Below are 23,884 nucleotides of genomic sequence, written 5' to 3'. Positions count from 1 at the left end.
GATTATTAACAGTGGTTGTTCTCACCATATGACTAGTGACCGGAGCAAGTTTCTATCTTTGGAAGAATATGATGGTGGTGTGGTTCTCTTTGGTAATAATGCACCATGTATGGTTAAAGGAAGAGGGTCCATCTCTCTGAATGGAAAGACCAGTGCTGACAATGTGTATTGGGTGGAAGGTCTCAAACACAATCTATTGAGTGTTGCCCAGCTGAATGACAGTGGACTCACTCGAGAATTCAAAAATAGAGCGCGCAAAATCAAAGGAAAGAATGGTGAATTGATGGCCACCGGTATGTAGACCAAAGGTAACTTATTTCAGCTGAATGCAAATGTAAGTACATGTCTTATGGCTAAATTTGATGATAGCTAGATATGGCATAGGAGACTCTACCATGTAAACTTTGATAAGATTGTGAAGGCCAATAAGACCAAGGCAGTCAGAGGATTGCCGGTGCTGAGCAAACCGGAAAATCCTTTGTGCAGAGAATGTCAACTGGAGAAAATGTCTTCCTCAACTTCCAAAGATAAATCTTTCACAACAGACAACTTACTTGATCTTGTGCATATTGATTTGTGTGGTCCTATGAAAACTAGGAGTGTGTAGGAAGATAGGTATTTTATGATTCTTATAGATGATTTCTCAAGATGATGTGGGTCACATTCTTGAAGGACAAGTCTGAAGCCTTTGGAAAGTTCAAAGCTTTCAGAGCATTGGTAGAAAAGGAAAGCGGTAGAAGAATCAAATGCCTTAGAACTGATCAAGAAGGAGAATTCACTTCCGATGAATTCAACAAATATTGTGAAGAGAATGGTATCAAGAGGCAACTATCTGCCCCCCGGACTCCACAACAGAATGGCTTAGTAAAGAGAAACAACTGGACTGTGGTTGAAGCAGCTAGAACTATGTTGATCCAAGAAAAATTTGCTCACACCTTTTGGAGAGAAGCGGTGAGCACTACAGTATACACAATAAACTGGGTACTCATCAAGAAAGGAAAGGATAAAACTCCTTATGAGTATTGGACTGGTAAGACACCAGTGGTAAGCTACTTTAGAATGTTTGGTAGCAAATGTTATATCAAGAGAAGTGAACATCAGAGCAAGTTCGATGCAAAATGTGATGAAAGAATATTCCTAGGATATTCCACCAAGAGCAAAGCTCTCAAATGTTTCAACAATAGGACTCAAAGAATTGTTGAAAGAATCAATGTTAGAGTTGATGAAAATTTTGGAAAACCTGAGGAAGCTGACAGTAAGCAAGTAAGAGATGAACTGTTAGTAACCTTCTGCGAACTAGTAAGCAAGTAAGAGATGAACCGGTAGTAACCTTTTGCGAATCGGATAGTAAGCAAGTAAGAGATGAACCGATAGTAACCTTCTAGGAACCGGTTGCTAATCAGCCAAGTACCAGTAACAGTGTTCCTACACCAGTAGATGTTGATGCTGATGAAGATGAGGATGAAGAAGAAAATTAGGAGGAATCAGTCAAGAGCATTCCTCGATATGTCAAACTGAATCATGATCCAAAGCAGATCATAGGAGATAAGGATGCAAGAATCCTTACAAGAAGAAATGTTAGAGAGAATGCTTGTATGATATTTGAATTTGAGCCTAAATCATTCAAAGAGGCACACAAAGATGAAGACTGGATCAAGGCAATGGAGGAGGAACTTGATCAGATATAGAAGAATAGTACATGGTCTTTGGTACCCAGACCGGAGCATAAAAATGTCATTGGTACCAAATGGGTTTTCAGAAACAAGCTGAATGAGGATGGCACAATGGTAAGGAACAAAGCCAGACTAATGTGTAAAAGATACGCCCAAGAAGAAGGAGAAGAATATGGAGAAACCTTTGCCCCAGTAGCCAGATTGGAAGGAGTGCGTATGCTTCTTGCATATGCAGCTTTTAAAGGATTCAAGTTATACCAAATGGATGTAAAATCTGCATTCCTAAATGGAATACTTGAAGAGGAGGTGTATATAGAGCAACCAGATGGATTTGCCCTATCAGAAGACAGTGACATGGTGTGTAGGCTACATAAAGCCTTGTATTGACTGAAGCAGGCACCTAGAGCATGGTATGAACGCTTGCACTCCCATCTTGTGAAGATTGGATTTGAAAGAACAAGTGAAGATAGCAATATCTACTTGAAATCAAAAGGAGATCAAATTCTGATCTGTGAAGTATTTGTTGATGACATCATCTTTGGAGGTGATGACAAGATGAGTCATCAATTTGTTGATGAGATGAAAAAGGAGTTTGAAATGTCACTCATAGGGGAGATTAAGTTCTTCATTGGACTACAAATTCAACAAATGAAAGATGGAATCTTTATTACTCGGTCCAAGTATGTCAAAGAGGTGTTGAAGACCTTTGGCATAGAAGATAGTAAACCGGTTGGTACACCAATGGTGACTGGCTGTAAGCTATCGAAAGAAGATGACTCAGTGGTGGTAAATGAGAAGGATTACCGATCAATGATTGGTAAGTTGCATTATGTAGTGCATAGCAGACCAGACATTGCACATGCAGTGGGTATTACCACTCGGTTTCAACAAAGCCCTAGAGGTTCCCACTTGGTAGTAGTCAAGCGGATTCTTAGATATCTGAAGGGAACTATTGACTATGGGTTATTGTATTCATACAATAATGGTTTCAACCTGAAAGTGTTCACAAATGTTGATTGGGTTGGTAATGTAGATGGCCGAAAGAGCACAACCGGTGGTGCATTCTTTCTCGGTGGTAGACTGGTCTCATGGATGAGTGAAAAGTAGAGTTTTATCTCTCAATCTACAGCAGAAGCAGAGTATGTTGCAGCTTTTATGAACTGCACCCAGACTATTTGGATGAAGCATGTATTGAATGGCTTCAAAGTTCCTGTATCTGAACCGGTAAGCATATTTTGTGACAATACAAGTGCAATTAATATTTACAAGAATCCAGTTTTGCATGCTAGAACCAAGCACTTTGAGCTCAAGTATCATTTCTTGAGGGAAAAGGTTTAGAACAAGGAGGTTGTGTTGGAACATGTTTCCAGTAAGGAACAGTTAATAGATATATTCACCAAACCTCTACCAAAGACTTCATTTACCTATTTAAGAGGTGAATTAGGGGTGCTACCCCTTCAAGAGGTGAACTGAAAGTACGTACTCCACATCAGTCAGGTATTGCAGTGTCCAAATTTCTCTAGATTGATGTGTTGAAGGATGCTACTCCTCAAGGGGAGCAACATAGTGGAACAGGAAAGCTTGTGCCTCCACTTTGGCATTGTTGTCAAAGGGGGAGAAGATGTGAAGCAGAGAAGATATTTGCAGCAATGGGGAAAAGATGTGATGCAGAAAGAGAGATCTTTGTATATTACCATCAATGCCAAAAGGGGAGATTGTTGGTATTTGTGTTGAGTATGTTGACATGATGATATTATGTTGTCATTGATGTCAATATGTTGGAGAGTGAACTGGCAATATGCTAAAATGTGAACTTGTACAATGTGGTGAAGCAGTATATGTGCAAAGAAGTGAACAGGTATATTGAAGCTAAACAGTTGACAAAGTGAACCGGTATAGTGGTATAAACTGGTATATTGAGCAATAGGTGAAGTGGTATGTTTGTCCAAGAGAACCGGTATGATGAAATGTGAACCGGCATATGGAATGTTCTCTATGAAGACTTAACATGATATGACTACTAGTTGGTAGTCTTAGCTTAAGGGTTTCGAGTTGAAGTGTTCCAAGCCTTTGTGACTCAACCGATGACATTGTGTGATGAGTTAGCATTATAATGAAGATCCGATCATGTTTCCACGTCAGCTTGAGCACGTGAATGATCTTGCATGAAGGAGATCGATCCTATCTACCTCAAGAATATGTGAAGTCTCTGTAAACAGTGGAGAACGCATGATGGGTTACAAGCTGCCATGAAAGCGATGAAGAATGAACGATGGAGAATGTCTTGAGATATGTTCAAGACTTTTGTATTCAAATGAAAAGTTTTCAATGGCCAGGATTGAACTGTCTAAATTGCTTAACCTAAATGTTTAGGGTTTAGGGTTTATGCTACCGACCTATCTATTTCCTATAAGGTCCATGTTGTGTTTCTTTCTGAGGTTGTTGGCAAATGGTGTGTGTGTGTGTCTAAGTGAAGAGATACGTGATTCTTGCCATACCATATGAGATAAGAGGATTGATTCCTGCATTGTGTGTGTGCAGAACGAAGGAACTTAAGCGGATCTGCATTAGGCATTGAGTGCTATTATCAGATCATTGTAATACCTGTTGATCTTTAACCACTTCAATAGTTAGAAAATCCCTTAACCAGGTAGCTTTAATCAACTTGTTGTAAATCCTTTAACAGGGTGACTCAAACTAATTGAGTTCTTGAAATCCTCTAACAAGGTAACCTCTAACAGGGTTTAACCCTTAACCGGGTATTTAGCCATCCCTTAACCAAGTGATCCCTAAGAAGATCAGTTCCTAGCTGAACCTGTTGTAACAATTTTTAATCGGACTAGGCTCCTAACAGAGCGGACTTCTAAAGAGTTCAAAAGAAGCTTGTGGGTATTAATCCCCACTGTGGTTTTTCCCAGTTGGGTTTCCACGAGAAAAATCTGTGTGTCATGTGTAGTATTTTTCATGTGATTATTTAAGTGATTTGTGTCTGAAGGTAAAACATGTTGAGCTAGCTGTTATTATATTTTAGATTACCTATTCATGCATAAAGGTGAAATGGAAGTGTAGTATTAAGATTGAGTGGAAAACTAAGTGATTAACTGGTTAACGCTTGTCACAGTCATTCCTAGTCTTACCGGTTGCATTCTGTTTCAGACCGGTGTTACTGTTTGTCAAACATTTGCAGTGTTTGCAGTCAAACTGGTTCGAGAAAAGTTTATGTGACTGTACTGATTCACCCCCCCTTCTCAGTACCGGTTTGGTACTTATTGCTCATCATTGAGTTAGCAGTATCAACCCCTTGGAGAGAAAATTTGAACCTCCTAAAAAACCCAACCTCACTAAGATCCACAACAACAAAAGGTCACACTTTGCAAAAATAGTCTCCTAAAGAGTATGAACAAGTTGGCAACACACATTGCACAGGTTATTTGTTGTTTTTATTGATGGCAACCCAACTCAGTGTACCCATCCACAATGAATGATTTGCTCATACTGAAAGTCAGATTGAAGATTGGTTTAAGTCTAGCAAGCTTAGAACAAAGTGTTTGACAATGTTTGGTATTTTGGTTGGCATTTTGTTTCAGGTTAACATTTTGTGTTGTGGATATAAGGGAATATTTATATATGTATGGTGTACCTTATTCTATAATTTTAGTCTCCGGTGATGATTACTATACAAGTTACAAGATCTAGTGTATCGGGTTTTGGTTTGACAGTGCAATACAACCGGCTAGTATGATAAATCCTTATGCGAATTAAGTGGACTGACTTTGGCGATTGTTTTTGTGATCAAGGATGTGTAGCCGACATATGTGGTAGCATATGTTTGATTTTTTTGGTCCGCATTAGCATTTGAGTTCGGATTTTGCCACCAGTTTGTACACAGTTCACAAAACAATTAAATATTCTTGAGTCGACATGTAGCCAATATGATTTCTTGTTGTGGATATATAAAAGTGATGGTTTTGGTAATTTTTATGATGTGAAGGTTGGGTGTAATTGATTATGCTTAGTTCCACATGCGTAGGTTGGAGATTAGTGCTCCAGATCAGTGACAGTGTAACGAAACAGAGTAGAATAAGATGAAGTGTGAGCATAGTATGAAATTTGTGTAATGAGCTTAACCGAATTGTACTTTGGCATTTGTAGATGTTTTTCATCAATCGAAATGATTTGTTATATTTGTACTTGAGTTGTAGATAGTAAGCCTCTCTCTTTTGAGCAGTGAGCTCTAGGTAGTGTGCCTGAATGCATGTGCATTCTCTATTGTAATATTTCTATACTTCTCTAGAGTATACCTATATTGTGGGCTCATTCCCACCATGGTTTTTCCCTTAACTAGGTTTCCACGCACAAAAATCTTGGTGTTATGGTGTTGTGGTTATTTTCTTTATGTTCTTGCATCTTTATTTTGTTCATATGCATTAAGTGGTTGAAAGAACAATTTAATAAAGTCAAATATTACAAAACACTAATTCACCCCCCCTCTCAATGTTCCTTGATTCCAACAATTGGTATCAGAGCTTGGTTCCTCGGAAGAAGTCTAACAACTTGAGGAAGATTCGGGAAGGTGATTCAATGAATTTTGGTGGTCTTCATCAACAACTTCTAGTTACACTAGATGACCTTGATCAGTCCAAAGTTGAAGTTCGGGAGTTGCAGGCGAACCTTAAGGATGCTGAAAATTTCAATCAGTCATTGAAAGAGCAATTGAACAAGTCTAGGGAAAAGAGAAAGGAACTATGTGAATAGCTAAAGCAGAAAGAAAGCAAAAGCATGGATGATGGTCACCTGGCTCAATCCTTGAAGCAGAAGACAAAAGAATGTGAGAAGCTTGCAAAAGATAATGTGATCCTGAAACATGAGATGGAATCTATAGTAATGGGGTTGACCGAGGAAATTGAAGGAAGGAAGAAGAATGAAGAGAATCTCAATCAATCCTTGAAAGAAAAATCTGATGAATGTTGCAGACTTGATTGTGAGATTGGCCAACTAAAGCTTGAACTGCAAGGATCCAAACACAATGAGGAAGAACTTGAAAAGTAGATTTTCACTCTTAGGAGTGAACTTGTGACTGCAAATGAGTACAAGGAGAAGTTCAAAATTAGCTCAGCTAAACTTGATACGCTACTTGAAATCTAGAAGAAGGAAGATGACAATCAAGGTCTTGGATTTGAGAAAGGTGAAAACTCCAGATCTGGTCAAAGCAATCCTAAGTTAGAAAATTAGGAAAGAAAACCTAGAAGGTCTCCACTAAGACAACCTAATGGTCAAAGGTATCCATCTTTCAATGGTAACTACTTTGTTTGCAATAAATTTGGTCATAAAGATATTTAATGCAAAAGTATAATGAATCAAAATGGTCCATCTTTCTCTGGTCAGTGTTTTAAATGCAATAAGTATGGACATAAATCAAGTGAATGCAAAAGTATGATACATAACTAATTCAATAGAGGGAATGGTAGATGTTTTGAATGCAATAGGTTTGGACACATTGGTAATCAGTGCATATCAAGAGGAAATCAAGTAAATTACAGATTTGGACAGGGAAATGTTGTGTGCTACAATTGCAACAAATCTGGTCACATTGCAAGATTTTGCAGAAGCAAGAATATGGACAAGAAGAGTTCAATAGACAAGAACAAAAATGTGCAGAAAGATGATAAAGGAAAAGGGAAAGTATATGTGGATGAGATTAGAAGTTAAATGAACAAGATATGGGTGAAGAAGAGTGATATTGATGCAGGAAATGGGTCCGCACCAGAATTTGTTGTTGGAAATTCATCCGAGAATTAATTTAAGATATTTGGCCTAGGGAGAGTTTTCAAGAAAATCCTATTTCCTCCTGCTATCAGTTGGTACCTGAATTTGACAGGTTAACAAAAGTTGTATTAGGGTATTTTTGATGATTTGGATTGATTTTCAGACTGAAATCGAGTAATATTGAAGATCCACATATGAAGTTTTGTGGAACAGTCTATGAAGATAGGGTATCTAGAAGGTTTAGGGAAAGTGCATTTATTGCATCAAAAAGTTAAGTGTGTGATTGATAAAAGGCAACTTTACCTTCTCATTTGTCACTTTTCATTCGAAGAGAAAGAGGTTAAGAGTGCTCTGCAAGCAAATTTTCGAGAGATCAAAGTGTGAAGGCGATTTTGTGTGAAACCCTAATCCGATGAGAAACATTTTTTCTGTGAAGCTTGTGAATTTAAAATTTCTACAAATGGCTACTCCATTGGTTGTTGATATCACTGAGAGATCCCACCCAAAATTCAAGAAGCACTCCTTCAAATCTGTAGAGGATGATCCGCTAGGTGCCTTTTCTTAAGTTTTGTATGGTGTTCTTCATGTCGAAGACATTAGGGCATATATTCATGCAAATCTTGAGGAACTAGGATGCTCACAACTGCTAAATCTGTATTCTAATCAATTATTAGGAGATAATTTTAGGCTTAAGTCAGAATATAAGGTATTGGAGGAGAAGAACTTTGCCCAGATTGTCAAGTTTCCTGTGTTTCAAGAAAACAGTTGGGTTTGGTGTGTGTTGAGATGAATTCATGTGGTTGATCAAGTCATTCAAGATCACAAAGGATGTAATCAGGATTGTAACTAGTTTGAACTCATCTGGTGGTTTGTTTGTGATGAGGACTGTTAAGAATCAACTTGTTACTAATGCAACCGGTTCAAAATTTGATAAGAGGGCTATGAAAATAAATGATATAATTGAGCTAGATGTGAAGTTTGCCTCTATGGTTAAATCAGTTACAATATCTATCACTCCAGCCAAGAGAATTTTGTATCTAGTACTGCAATCTATGAAGCCTACCAGATGATTAAGGAGAACAAAGAGTATGATTTGTGTGAGCTACTACAGAGCTAGCTAATGGATAATTTGACTTCGATAAAGAAGGATAAGAAGAACACATTCAAGTATGACACTCTGATCTTGTGTTTATTCTTTTACTTCATGCATGAGGTTCTGAGAGTTGGTAATGTTTAATGGGAAAATGACAAGCTAGTGGCAGTTCAAATCAAGGAACTTTTATACAACATTAGTGATAGTAAGGCTTGGAGAATTTCTCTTTGGAGATATTTCAAGAATTTATAAAACATGATGCAAGCTAGGGAAAGGATCCCTAAATCCATTTTTGAGAAGTACCAAGACACAATATGCTTCATTGTTGATATTGATCAGTGTTTGATGGAAGCAATAGAGCCAAGGATAGTTTGGATTATGCCTATGTGATATGAAGTTGATGGGTAGATTCTAGAGTTGTATGCTTAACATCTATTGAGTAAGCCTATAGATACCTCAGAGGAGAGATTTGGCACATTTGCAGAGAAAGATCTGTAGTTGCATTCTTAGTTTAAGAGATCTAAGATAGTCTAGAAGGTCAAAAAAGAAGTTTATGAGTATGTAGAGAGTATTGGCATTTCCAAAGAAGTTATTAGGGAAGGTAGGAAGAGATCACAACAAGTTGAAGAGGATAAATCCTCCAAAGAAAAATCTACTATTTCGGGAGGCTCCCCTAGCAAGCCAAGGCAAACCAAAAGCTCTGCACCCTCATCCAATTCTCTAAAGCCAGCTAGCACTAAGAAATCACAAGTCAAATCATCTCGCAAGGAAGGAAGGAGAAAGAAGGGCAAAAGTTCAAGATAATATGTAACAGTTGAAGATGATGAGGAAACAGAGTCTGATGAAGCTGTAAAGGAAATCAAGACAAAGGGCATAAAAGCAACAAGAGTCTCTAAAGCCAAACCATTAGATGAAGAGAAGGAAAGTAAGAAAATGAAGATAGATAGTTTTGGTATGTCTGTTGATGATGTAGAAAAAGCATTCACTGTAGAAGGTAACTTAAAGCCACTTTTTGATTTTTATGATAGATTTGATGATGTTGAGAAGAGAGTATTGGAAGAAGCCACTGTAAAATAATTGAATACATTCAATAGGACACTTATATAAATCATGTCTAAGATTCCAAAAAGCCTATATAATCTCTTAGAGATGAGGAGAGTTAATGCCTATGCTAAGGAGGAAAGACTTAGAGAGAAAGTGTTGATAAGTATATGCCCTGTTATATCAGTTAAAGAGATGAATTAGATATTTAAGGAAGCAAAAAGAGAGTTTAGAAGCAAAAAAAGGGTGAATAAGCTTATGATTGGGAAGACAGATGAAGTGGTGAAAGAGACAAAGAATATACTGAAGGAAATTCTTCAAAAGAATATATTTGATGTTGTCTCAGGAGAAGAGCAAGGTGGTGGTGATGATACACCCATTCTGGATGTTGAACAAGTTGAAGTAAATGTTTCCTCTATTTTGGAAACAAGAGTTGGAGAAGAGATGAATAAAAGTAAGAAATAAACAATGTAGGATGTAGTTGAGGATACTGATCCTCCGAACCAAACAAATGTGGAGACAATGAAGGTGCCAGAGGAAGAAGAAGAGAAGGTGACTAAGGTGAAGAAGACTGAAATCAAAGCTGAAGCAAGAGACACTGCAAGGGTAGTGAAGGAATTCTTAGAGAAAGATAATCTAGACATGGATCATTTAGAATTGACTGAACGGCCTACCAATTTGGTTACACTCTCTCCAATCCAGAAACTGAAGTTTGCATCTTTTGCACAGGCCAAAGCAAGAGAGGAGATTTTGAAAACTCACATGGAGGAAAGTGAGTTTCTAGGTCTTGTATCTAGTGTCCTAGAGAAGATAATGCCTACATTCTGAAAGGACACATTTGATTCTCCCTCCAGACAACTGAAGAACTTAATCAATTTTGTAAGTACTCACTTTGAGTCTTTAGAAAAGTCAGCTAAGATTAAGGCCCAGAATGAATTTGATGATAAAAGATTCAGTGAGTTAAAGAAGATGATTGCAAATGATAGGCTTTTGTTAGACACTTGTGTAAAGAGTATTCAAAATGCCTTATCTGAAGGAGGCAATGTCTACAAATAATGTTTATCATTTTCTAAATCTGTTGATGATATTGAGAAGAAGATAAAGAAGAATGAGAAGCAATTGGTAGATATTTCTCAGTCCTTTGATCCCATGATTGCTTTTGTGGCCAGTCAAGAAGGTCAAGTTGTATCATTACTTGACAAGATTAAGAGCTTAATGCATGATAAGGACAATATTTTTGGTAGAGTTGGTGAGCTTCGAAGTATAATTGCTCCTAAGTTGGAAACCATGTTTAGTGCTTTAAAGGAAGCCCAAGATGCCATGACCACCAATGACCCCACAGATCTTCAGTGGTCTCATCTCAGTTTTGGGGTGTCTCAAAAAAGGTTGGGATAGTCATTTGAGTTCATTGAAGAACATTATTGTAGATATATTCAAGTTTATGTAAGTTAGAGATATCTATTTATACATATGTTGCTATGTATAGAGTTTTGTATGAAATTTTGGCATGCGGATCCCTGCCTTTGCCATTGATGTCAAAGGGGGAGTGTAGGGAAGTGAAAAATGTAATATCCATTTGATGGGGAGTTCTAAGTTTTGATTTTTTGAGTTTTGTAGTGTGTGTATATATGTGGTACTGATTCCGACACAATCATTTTTCACTAAGTGTTTCCATCAATGCCAAAGGGGGAGATTGTTGGCAAGAGACACTACACAGGTTATTTGTTATTATCATTGATGGTAACCCAAGTCAGTGTACCCATCCATAGTGAATGATTTTCTCATATTGGAAGTCAGATTAAAGTTTAAGTCTGGCAAGCTTAGAATAGAGTGTTAGACAGTGTTTGGTATTTTTGTTGGCATTTTGTTTCAGGTTAAAATTTTGTGTTGCAGATCTAAGGGAAGATTGATAGATGTCTGGAGTACCTTATTCTATAATATTAGCCTCCAGTGATGGTTGATGTATGAGTTAGAAGATTCGTTGTATCAGGTTTTGGTTTGACGGTGCGATACGACCAACTAGCATGATAAATCATTATGCAGATTAAGTGGATCGACTTTGGTGATTTCTTTTTGTGATCAAGGATGTGTAGCTGACATATGTGGTAGCGTGTGTTTGATTGTTTTGGTCTACATTAGCATTTGAGTTCATATTTTACTGCTAGTTTGTACATAGTTCATAAAATAATTAAATGTTCTTGAGCTGACATGTAGCCAATATGATTTCTTATTACAGATATATAAGATCGATGGTTTTGGTCATTTTTATGATGTGAAGGTTGGGTGTAATTGATTATGCACAGTTCTACGTGCGTATGTTTGAGATTAGTGCTCTGGATCAATGACAATGCAAAGAAACAAAGCAGTATAAGATGAAGTGTGAGAAGAGTATGAAATTTGTGTAATGAGCTTAACTAAAACTGTACTTTGGCATTTGTAGATGTTGTTCATCAGTTCAAATGATCTATAATCTTTGTATTTGAGTTGTAGGTAGTAAGCCTCTCTCTTTTGAGAAGTGAGCTTTAGTCAGTGTGCTTGAATGCATGTGCATTCCCCATTGTAATATTTTTATACTTCTGCAGAGTATACCTATATTATGGGCTCATCCCCACCATGGTTTTTTCCTTAACTGGGTTTCTCACTAGTACATTTGAGGCTAATTTGCGACAATCGATTGTCGGAATTGTGACTATTTTTCATTGGACTACCGACAAAAGTAGCCATCAAAAACTTGTCGATGATTCCTTTGACCGTTGGAAATATGACAACCCCATGGACTCTGTTGATAGCGGGCATGATCGCTCTTCCGATCAAAAAAGTTGTCGGACATATAGTATCCTTGTCGGATGTTGTTTAGGTTGCGTCAAAATGTCAATGGAAGTCTGAAACTTTGCACCGATGGGGATGTTGTTTGTCCGATGGTTTTGTCGACGGTCCATTAATATGCATCGATGACCGTCCGACAAGGAAGTATCATCAGACATATAACATCCTCGTCAGATGTTTGTGTAGTTTGAGTTAGAATTTTGATGACTCCAGAAACTTTGTACCGATGAGAACGTTGTTGGTCTGATGATTCCATCGTCGGTGGAAAGCTTAGTCTCCATCGTAATTCTGATAAAAAATTATTAAAAAAAAAAAAATTATTATTATCTAGATGTAAAGCAAACCTCATTGATATGTACAACGAATAATATTCTATCCCCATCAGCTACCAATAGGGGGCATAGGTTTGAAGCTAATATGAGGCGCACCGGTTTCAAGCTAATATGATCAGGCGCACCATGGTTGAGATGGTCCAACTCCTAAGAGGACTGTATGAACCACTGAGTATTGGTAAATCTATTAAAAATGGTGCTGATGGGGAATTAGCTAACCCAAATACAAGAGCCTTTAAAGCCAATCAGGGAGATGAAATGACTTTATCTACCTTATCTAAGTTAGTTGTTCTTGGGAGCTACCAAAACTTATCTACTATATATACATGAAATCAATTTATCTACTATATATACACATATTTCTTATAAGTATATCCCAGATTGATAATCTCATATAAAGTGTCATCCTATGTCAATACATGACATATACCTATTGAATGACATGTATATATCTCATACTAAGTAGTCACTCGCTATTATATTTTCAACATATATTCAAAGATGATAATCATGCATTCTGGACTACATGAATATCCTCTTTAATAAAATAAATCACATGTACAAGGTTATTGGGTTGATCGAGTCCAATAGCAAAGTACAATAGGTAAAGATAGTGTATATATATCTCATACTAAGTAGTCACTCGTTATTATATAGTCAACATATATTCAAAGACGATAATCATGCATTCCGGACTACATGAATATCCTCCTTAATAAAATAAATCACATGTACAAGGTTATTGGGTTGATCGAGTCCAGTAGCAAAGTACAATAGGTAAAGATAGTGTATATATATCTCATACTAAGTAGTCACTCGTTATTATATATTCAACATATATTCAAAGACGATAATCATGAATTTTGGACTACATGAATATCCTCTTTAATAAAATAAATCACATTTACAAGGTTATTGGGTTGATCGAGTACAATAGGTAAAGATGGTACTAAAAATAATGTTACTAGCATCTTAAAAGAAAACATAAATGCATTACGACCACCCACAAAACACTTGATATAAAATATTTCCAACCTTTCTTTTGTTTAAGTCCACTTGACCACGTGGAACCCTTAGGTCCACCCCATCGTTCTTGTGGAGATAGTTCTAAATAGTCAATCAAAGTATACAAGGGGGATGATAGGATCGCACATGCCATACACGATGCATACATGACACAAGTAATGCAACAATATAGTGCAACATCAATAGAGAAGGATGATACCAAGTCATGAATCCACATAGGGTCACTACTTTAAAACTACACAAGGCATTAGATTCTAGAGTGCAGTGGAGGAAGTGTCATCATATGTCTCTTCGCACAAGTCCTAATGCTCCATGTGCGGGCTTGCCTTTTATTATATGTGCTCATGGGGATGCACCATATGGAACCAATCATTCTCTCATACAGACAAGAATGACAATCAAACAATCCCTATGCTACATGAAAGGGTATATCTCTTTGCACAAGTCCCAACGCTCCATGTGCAGGCATGTCTTTCATCGTATATGCTACATGGGGACGAACCATATGGAACCAAGAATTCTCTCATGTGAATGAGAAAAATGATCACATAATCCTTGTGTGAGTGGGCATGCCTCTTCGCACAAGTCCCAACGCTCCATGTGTGAGCATGCCTTCCCAAAACACCCTTGGTGTTGTGATAGCCCTCAAGGCGTGCTCAAGGAACCAATTTTCTTGTTATTTGTTCTAACCCAGGTCTATTTTTATGTTATCACTTTATTAAAAAACTCCCCAAACATGAATTCCAAGTGTACCAGGTATGCTGATGGACGAGGGACACGAGTGGGAGCCACTCCCTAGTCTCACTCTAGGACTAAGCTCATGCCATATCTAAATGCAAGACATCTCAAATACATCGTCAGTGGAAAGCTGAAAATTGTCATTTTAATATATAAGAAAGACTTACTCAATTGGGAAAAACACCAAGAGAACGGATGCAACTTATCATTCTTTCTTCTTGAAAACTCAACTCTTCTTGTTTCACCTTCCTTCACTAGGCTTCACCAAGACGCCCAAATAGAACTATCAACCTCACCAACTTGTTCCAAAACTTCCTAGGGTCTCTAAATACCCTATTCCAATTTACCCAATAGTATTCACTGACCCTATCAACCGGTTCACTCACAAACCCTTACCCAGGTCCCTAAATAGGCCAATCCCTAGTAGCCCTGTTCAGCGGGTAATCTAACCTTTACTCAAATTAATCCCAAAACACTTGAAAAAAAAATTATATATATGGATACCCTTTTGGAAGTTACATAGCATATGTGAAAATAAACTATGGGTATTTTGGATGAAATACTCAGACCAACACCCTGCTACACACCAACTAGGCCCAATTGGCCCTCTTTTCCAAAGCAAGTACCAACAAATGGTATGACCAGAAATCAAAACAAAAAAAAGTCTTGAAAAATGTTCCAAAACCATATATTTTCTATGTTTCAAGACAATACACACTCATTTGATAAGTTAGATACTAAACCCCCCCTTTTAGGACTAAAAAACTAGGGCTTCCTTGTTCAAACCCCAAAACTCACTTCCAGATCTTGAAACTTGGTATTCACCATTAATTTACCATCCCCTAACACTATTTCACATATAAAAACTACCTCCTCAAGGTAGATCTTCTGCTGCTATACTCATGCCTCCATTTTCATGCTTTTCTTCACTCAATCTCTTACCCTAGGGTATCAACACTTCATCTCCACGTTACTTCCTGCACATGTAAGGTTAGAGACACATATAATACAATATTAGTGACCCATTCCACAATAAATAGAAACCACATAAAATGGAATGGGTCACATTTGCATTGTGACTCTCAAAACTCCCTAAAACAATCACCTACAACAGATTTTAGAACAACCAATAGAACTATATCAGATTTGAATGTAAAACCTTCATTAATAGTATCAAATGATATTAAAAACACTCCTCTACATTTCCAAATCCATTTCCAATAAAAAATGAAGCAAAGAAGAAGAGTTTTAGACCAATAAAGTGCAGATTTTAGAGAAAAATTGCAAGGAAAACCTTGTATTTTTATTGTCAAACCCCAAACTCTTACAATGCCAAGAAAATATGACCCTCAACCTCTTTATTTTGGATCATTACAAACATATTTAAACCTCTTCCCTTCATGGAAACTAAAAACCTACTCTTAACCACCCATACAACCACTTTTGGATGTTTACAACTCTAATTTATTGTCAAATTGACACTTTTAGTTGTCAATTGGCAAGTTTTTAACATTTTTGCATCTTGACACTTTCTAATTAACTTTATTACATTAATATTGGATGGAATGTTGGAAGAGATGTGTGGGACCCTTGCACACCCTATAGAAGCATTTAGAAGCCATAAAAAAGTGCCATAGACTAAATATTAATGATTGTCCTAAGGGTACCAATTGTGACAATCACAAGTTTACCAGTGATACTGCCTACTCAAACAAGTTGTGTCTAAAAACCTCACTAGGTGTGTATATGTAATGGTAATGAAATGTCCTAATAGTATCCCTTACACCAGTATGCATAAACCTTGGTGTCACAACGGTGTTGGTGTGGCCTTGGGCCAATGGTGGTTGACTGTTACAATTAGGACAATGATCTCAAACACAATTTATAGTGTTTATAACTCTAATGTCCCAATATACTTGTATATATTTTCACAAAACAATTAACAAGCCAACCATAGCTATTAATAAGATTTCCCCATAAAATGCATGCAAAACGTATCATCATTGATAGGATAACTGAGTTGCATTTAGTAAGAGACCTCAATGAGTGGAGTTTCATGTTGAAAAGAGTACTTGCAATAAAGATATTGAAATCAACGAGACATTATGCATTCAAACATCCACAAGGAAGATCTAATATTTATGAATGAAATTGCAAATCAATCTAAGTTACATGTTTGATATCTTACTTATATCATGGCAACATAAAATGTAATATGCACTCAACATACCTCTTTGCTTGTTTATTTGAGAATGTTGCTAGGAATTAATAGGTGAATGATACATTGATCTACACATGAATCACTTGTACTTTCTCGATACTTTCATCCCTTGGTCAAGGCCGCGTACCCCCTTACACTTAAATATTGTTTCCACCCTCATGATTACTTGAATTCCATGCTCAAATCACACTAAATGACAATAGTTAGTACAAAATAGTAACCATGGCCAAGGAAGCCCAAATTTACTCATACTCAACATAATAAGAAATAACTAAATCATCTGGACCATTATTCATAACATAACCTCTTTTTCACATCATGGAAGGCCAAAATTACAAGGATCACGCTTCTTCGAAGGAGCCATTGTTCAGAGCCACCAAACTATCAACAAGAGTAGAAGCTATTAGGCTCATACAATTTTAGGACATATAAAGAGTTGAATCAGAAGCGAGATCATGAAGCATACAATGGAGAGGTGTTCATGGAATAGACATCTGAAAACATCTCATTCATGAAGTAACAAAATGCTAAAGAAAATGACAAGTAATAAAAAAACTTACAAGGATGAGGCATATTCATAACTTTTGCAGTCCCGCCATGGATATCAACACTACAAGCAACTCATATTGTTAGTGTACATACAAGACAATATGGGAGTTCATTATGCCCAACAACTTGTGGTGTTGTTGTTCGTGTTGGCACTGTTGGATCCTACAATTAAGATTCAATAAGATTAACTGTGCAACATAATGAAATATTGAAAAGTGTGTTATCTTGTTGAGCTTCACTTGGTTTCGAGAATAGTTTAATATTCTATACTTAACAGGGCCAACCACGTGAAGGTGGAAGCTCATTTGCCACCCGCCCCCCTAACATCACTCTAAATTCCCCGTTAACATCTTATAACATTCATTCATTCATTCTTTCTACCATTAATAAAATATAACATTCATTCATTAATATCACATAATGTTCATTAACACATAACATTGATTAACATTAATTAACATTAATTAACATGCAACGTTCATCAATATTAATTAACACATATCATCCATAACCATTAATTAGCACATAATTACATTCACTAACACATAAAAATCAGTCATTACCAAATAAGGTAGATTACAATCATTTATTTTTCTATTTTTTCTTTGAAGCTATGAAAAAACTAAGTGGAACATCGGTTTCTTCATCATTTCCCCCCTCTGTAGTTGTTCCGCCCTCTGCTCGTGATCTCGATGTATGCCTAGTCCTATACTGAGGACGACGACACTAAAGCGAAGGGGGGTCCTCTACAATAACAAAGAAATGGGTTAAATTCAAAACATTTTTTTATTATTGTTACAAGTATTTCATTAATTTAGAGAACATAACTGTTGCACTCTTTACCTGATGGGGCCACATCATTTTGTCTAGCCTCAACCTCAACATGTTGAACACCTTCTAGATCATTTGGAGTTGAAATACTAAAGGTTACATTAATGTTGAACATCAATTGCAATTATATTTGTTTAAAGGAATAACAATGGTCCTCTTTACCTAAGTGGGGAACATCATGTTCCTGATGTTGTGTACCCAGATCATGCTCCACTTGGTCACCACCAACTACATGCTCTAAAATATTAATAAAAAAGGTTACATTAATTACTACTCTAATTACAAATTAAGATGTTTAATTGTATTAATAACTACATAAATAAATTTGAATAGCAAATGAATACCTCCACTACTGGGATGCACATCTGGACCTTCATGTGCAGGTGGTGTTTCACGATTAGCAGGATGCATTCCAATGTCATGCACATTGTTATCATTGCTTGCTTATTTAAAACAAATATAGTCACTTTATGTTGGAACTCAACATCAATTAGATTATTGGTAAAGTATTCAATTTGAAACAATTTCCATTTATTATATTTACCTATGTGATCGATGTACTCGAATATTGTGTATGCCCGCTCAATTCTCGTAGCCGATCAGCCACAGCTGAATAGCCTTGCTAGTAGGCAATTCTCTTGTCATCTTTTGTGGGTGCTCTATTGAATTCAGAGCCCTGCATTTTTGCTTGGTATCGTGAATTTTGCTTGCATTGTTTGATAATAAAAAAAATCATTTACAATTTATTAAAATTTTGATGCAATATTTCGTTTACATGAGATACTTACAATTTGTGCAGCAAGTTTCATATAGCCACCCGAGCCGACTTTGTGTTGCCCATGCTTTTCTTGTCTTGCCTTGGTTGCCTTTGACGTGTCACTCAGTCTATAAAAAGTTTGAAATATGTTAGATTATATAAATATAAAGAGTAATTAATTAGTACATAATTACATTCTTAATAGTATCCCGTACCTTCTTCTGGCGTCTGGTGGTGTATTTCCTTTTTTCCTTTCAATTCTCTCCTTGGCATCCAAAATCAGGTCCTTCCACTCCCTCTCTGGAATCATGGGGGGACACTCGTACTTTAGGTTCCTCTCTAAATGGGTCCTATATTGGTCCCTCACATACTTTAGATATGTGCCATCTTTTTCAAGGAGCTTGGTTTTGTCAAAGGTGTCATTTCCAAACCACTCAACCATTTGGTTTGGCAATTCATCTTTTAACCTTTTTTCTTGGCCATTCCACCTTTTAAAGCAAAAACAAACCTGTTAGATTCAGAAATGAGTTGAAGCTACATTTTTTACAGTTCAAGAAATGGATCAAAGGAAAAATATTCTAGCAATGATATGAAATCAAAATAGTGGATCAGGGTTAGTTCAAATATGATGTACCACCTTTTATGTATGGTGGGCCCAAATATCTTCAATGCAATGTCACTAAGATGTTTATAGAAAATATCATTTCCTGCAAAAAATTCATGGGATCATTAGTCCAAAACGAGTGATCATAAAGTAAATTACAATTAGACTATATATAATAATAATTTTAAAGTACTTGGAACCTTTTGTATCTTTAAGGGAATCATTTCTTCATCGCTCACCACCAATGTGGCCTGCAACGTTCTCGTACTAGCAATACAAGAAGATCCAGGAAATGATGGTATGTTATCAACAGTAGTCGCCTCTGGCGCATCCTCATGTGCATCTCCTCTTGTAGAAAATGAATCCACTATGAAATGCCCCCAAGAAAGAACGCTTGAAGGGAAATAAACACATAACAAAAGATAGAGAAAAAGAGGGATCTACCAACAGTGGGCGGGCCAATATGATGTGCAGTAGAGGATGTCTGCATGCTATGTGTTGCCAACATTGCAGTCGGCAATACAGGTGGGGCTAACCTCTAATGAGGTAGTGACGACATTTGCACAGGAACATTGACAACACTTGAAGAATAATACATTAAATATATCAAACATTAAATATATGAAAAGTGCAAGAATTGTAAACAAGGATGAACCTTTATTTTGAAGATTGACAGTATCAAGTATGATGTGTTTTGGGTACTCAAAGTGATAAGCCAAGCAAGCGATAATACAAGAAAATCGTCATCACCTGAAGTACCTACAACACCCTGATCATGGCAACGATTTTCATGAGGGCGGATAAATTATTGTAAAAACAACACGCACATATTTTAGTTAATGACATAAAAGAGAATAAAATATAAACCATTATTGAACTTTTGTTATAATTAAAGCTTTCATTACTGCTTACTTGCAAGTTTTCTGTTGTTCGAATCAATACTTCCACCCTCTCTCATATCTCATCAGTCATAGGATGCATGGCTGCCAAAGCAACAATCTCTCTAGTAATTTTTCTAAGAGGCTTTTTTATGAATTCCAAAGGGTGTGTGGAATTTTTAGGGTCATCATCACTTAATCCTATTGATTCCACATCCCTAGAGAGGTGCCCGGGTACTATAGCTCCCTTTCCCTTTCCCTGAACATTCGTCTATGTCAAGAATATCACTAATAATTAAAAAATTAGTATAAATCACTAAAAAAAGAACATAATAATGTAACAGTTTGCTTCTATCTAATTTGTACAATTACAATGAGGTTTATTTGCTTGGTAGAAGTGTCGTGACCTACATCCTTGTCTGCAATATGTGATGGATCCATGTCGCCCTGTGACAAAGAAAAAATATAAAAAACATTAGCGAAATTAAACCAATAGACTTAGCAAAAAAACTTCATAATAAAATGGTATATTGGATTCATTAATTGGAGGTTGGTTAATTTAAATGGTATATAGTACATACAACCCCCATGATATTAACTTTGTTTGTATCTATACGATTCAAACTGTAATCGATTAGAAGCTCTTCGCCTGCACTTATTGATTTTATCGCACATACGAATACATGATTTCCCTCGCCCGCCTTAAATATGCAATTAGGTTGTTTATTAGTTGACCTAGGTCACGTACTATTTGTAAAACCTGCAATATTCCCTATTGCTTTTGGATGACCATCAATGTATACAACCACTCATTTACTTTGATCATTATCTTTCTGTTGTATATAATTTGCTGACAGTGCATACCTACGCATACTTTTTTTATATTTAACAATCTGCATCCAATTATTATAATTGTAACAAGGTCCAACAAACTCCATTAATTCAGCAACTTTGTTGTAACAGACCTTTATGCCGTCCATGGAAAATAAGTCGAAATCATGTAACGACGAAGGTGTTATGCGATATATCCTATTGTTAACATAAAAAATTGGTGTTTATTGGAGGAAGTTCCTTGGGCACCCATTATTTCTGTAGATGTTTGTACCTCGGTGGCACCTTAATGTCACCTTTGGTCTCATGATCATAAGAACATGACCCCCCTTGAGCAAGGAAAAATTTCATGCGTTTATTGAATTTTCTTCTAATCTTTTGACCTCTTGTTGATCTCTCTATTGTAGACCTACTATATGTCTCACTTTCATTTTCTATTCCTGCATTTCCCTCACTCGACGAAGACAGATCTAACAAATACCTATTTGGGGGTACTTGCACTCCATCAAATGAGAGAGTTAATTGGTAATGAGAGAGAAATTTTGCAAATGAGGGTAATGTTGATGAAGAAGTCGACCCTAAAGTTGATTATGGGATTAAAATTGGAATAAGTCCAACTGGGGCCTCAAGAGTTGATAACTGTATTAGATTTGCTGCTAATGTCGAGCTTTGAAAAACTGAGGAAGCTTGTTTTCCAAGTAATTTTAGAAAAAATAAACTATTTCTATAAGGTGTATTGAATAGTTATACTTGTCCATCCATGAGACTGTGCAAGATCCTCGTCAAAGGGATTCAGGTTCCTACACATGTAATTCAATTATCTTATGTTAGCTAAAAATTACATAGTCCACAACATGAACAACATGAACTTTGTAGACAAAAAGAGTATTAAATAATAAAAAGATGTTGTCATCAAAATCATTGTAATTTTTTTAATTCCTTACCTTTACTTTATGTAGACTATGCAGGATCCTCAACTAAATGGTTGACGATGTCTGTAGTCAACGACCTATTCCCACCAAGGGTGACAACATCACACAAGGACTATACATGAAATCAACACCATCAATTGAGCATCATAAGCATTACTACATTTGTAAGTTGACAAACAATAAATACATTATTAGAGTATTCAGGTATTTACTTGATTAATTAAACAATATTTGTTTAATTATTTAAGTTCCTTTTATCTCTTTTACACTTAAGCTAACTTTAGGTGCATAATAATTAATTCTTTTATTAATTATTATGTGCAAGCCTAGGGTTTTCCCTTTTAGGGTTTCTTGACCTATTAAAGGTTGAGTTCTTTCTTTTCATTGTAAGAAGAATCACATTACATATTTTTGTGAATATTGAGCTCTCTCTTTTTGAGCATATTCTCTGTGTATTTGTTTTTCTATATTTGCTTCCTTAATTCTCCTTGTAACAGGTTTTTTAGCTTGCAGAGATTATTTGGGCTCCTGTGGTGTTGTATTTTCTCAACTCCTATATGGTATCAAATCTTTAGATCTACAACTACCTGTTCTTGTTTTGAGAATTTTTGCTTTGGAAGCAGATCTGGGGTTTCAGGAATTTTTTATGTACCTAGGGTTTGACCTTTTTCTGAGGACTTTGGGCCTAAACAGACCTCACCATCCTGCTCAAAAGGCCCGAAAACCCTTATGGTCATATAAAATTTGACCTATTTTGGTTCTTGAGCCTCTGGGAGTATTTTTTCTCTAGATCCAGGTCATACGACCCTGGCACGCAATTCGAGAAAAAAATTCAAAAAAAAATTTATTTTGCCTTTTTACGGCATGCAGGCCGGATTTTGATTTTTTATCAAAAAAATTCTTCAAAAAAAAAAAAAAATCAAAAGAATAGGGTTTGGAATAATTTTTTGTTTTTTGGAAAATTTTGTTGGGGGCCCCCACGGTACGCAGGGTACCGTGGGGCCCCTGTCATGTTGCAGGCCCTACACGCGTTGGTACGGAGCTATTGCCATCCGCTCGGGCCCCATGCTGCCTTCCTCCGGCCCTAACTTTCGTTCCCACTGACAGTTTTTACCTCGGCCCCTGCAACTATTCCTCTGGCCCCGCCACTACTCCCTGGCTATGCTCAGCCCCAGCCGCCGCTTGCTCCCCGGCCACCACCCGCAGCTCCCTCTGCTCCCCGACCACACTCAGCCTCGGCCGCCACCTGCTCCCCAATCGCTGCCTATGGCCCACCACTGCCCGACCTCCTTACGACCCAACAGCTCCCATCACCGCCGGAACCCTCTGTACCTCTGGCCCGCCGCCCTAGTGGCCCCCGCTTCGCCACTGAAGCGCCACCCATTGGCCACCGGAGCACTGCCCAGCCACCAGACCTCCTTTTTTGGCCTCTTTCAAGGGGGGTTTGGTTTTTTGGCTCTATCTTGGGCATACGGAGTTGTTTTTTCAAAAACGAATAGGGGAATTTTTTCCAATTTTGCTATTTGACTATGTTTTTTTTCCAGTAAAAGTGAGGTCTAGTTTTTTCACTCTAGGAGCCATAGAATGAGCATCTGAACTCTGTTTTTCAATAATTTATATTTTTGGAAAGCATGTGCTGCGTACTTTCCAGCCATCTGAGTTTTATTTCCAGATTCTGCTCTATGCATATTTTATTCATTTTTTTATTTTCAGCACTCTGGTGGATATCGTGGTTGTTTTATGTCTTGGGATCTCTTCTCTGAGTAGGATGTCTCTATTTTGGTTC

General features: G+C 36.9%; 1 protein-coding gene across 1 annotated transcript; it reads left to right on the top strand.

The window, feature by feature from the left end:
• Nucleotides 1-10,095: 10,095 nt before the first annotated feature.
• On the top strand, nt 10,096-23,658 carry LOC131875323 (actin cytoskeleton-regulatory complex protein PAN1-like). Its single transcript, XM_059219410.1, has 3 exons — nt 10,096-10,345; nt 23,206-23,545; nt 23,643-23,658. Exons 1-3 carry the CDS (start codon nt 10,096-10,098, stop codon nt 23,656-23,658), a joined length of 606 nt encoding a protein of 201 aa, XP_059075393.1.
• The last annotated feature ends 226 nt before the right edge of the window (nt 23,659-23,884 follow it).

Source organism: Cryptomeria japonica, chromosome 4 (assembly GCF_030272615.1).
Source record: "Cryptomeria japonica chromosome 4, Sugi_1.0, whole genome shotgun sequence".
Lineage (NCBI taxonomy): Eukaryota > Viridiplantae > Streptophyta > Pinopsida > Cupressales > Cupressaceae > Cryptomeria > Cryptomeria japonica.
Note: the sequence above shows the minus strand (reverse complement) of the source record. Positions and strands in the feature narration are given on the sequence as shown.

Bases quoted from the DNA above. Each gene is read 5' to 3' on its own strand.
- LOC131875323 (XM_059219410.1), top strand. From the start codon at position 10,096: ATGAAGGTGCCAGAGGAAGAAGAAGAGAAGGTGACTAAGGTGAAGAAG. The intron at 10,346-23,205 runs GTGAGTTTCTAG...TCCCACTGACAG, and splicing joins GAAAACTCACATGGAGGAAA to TTTTTACCTCGGCCCCTGCA.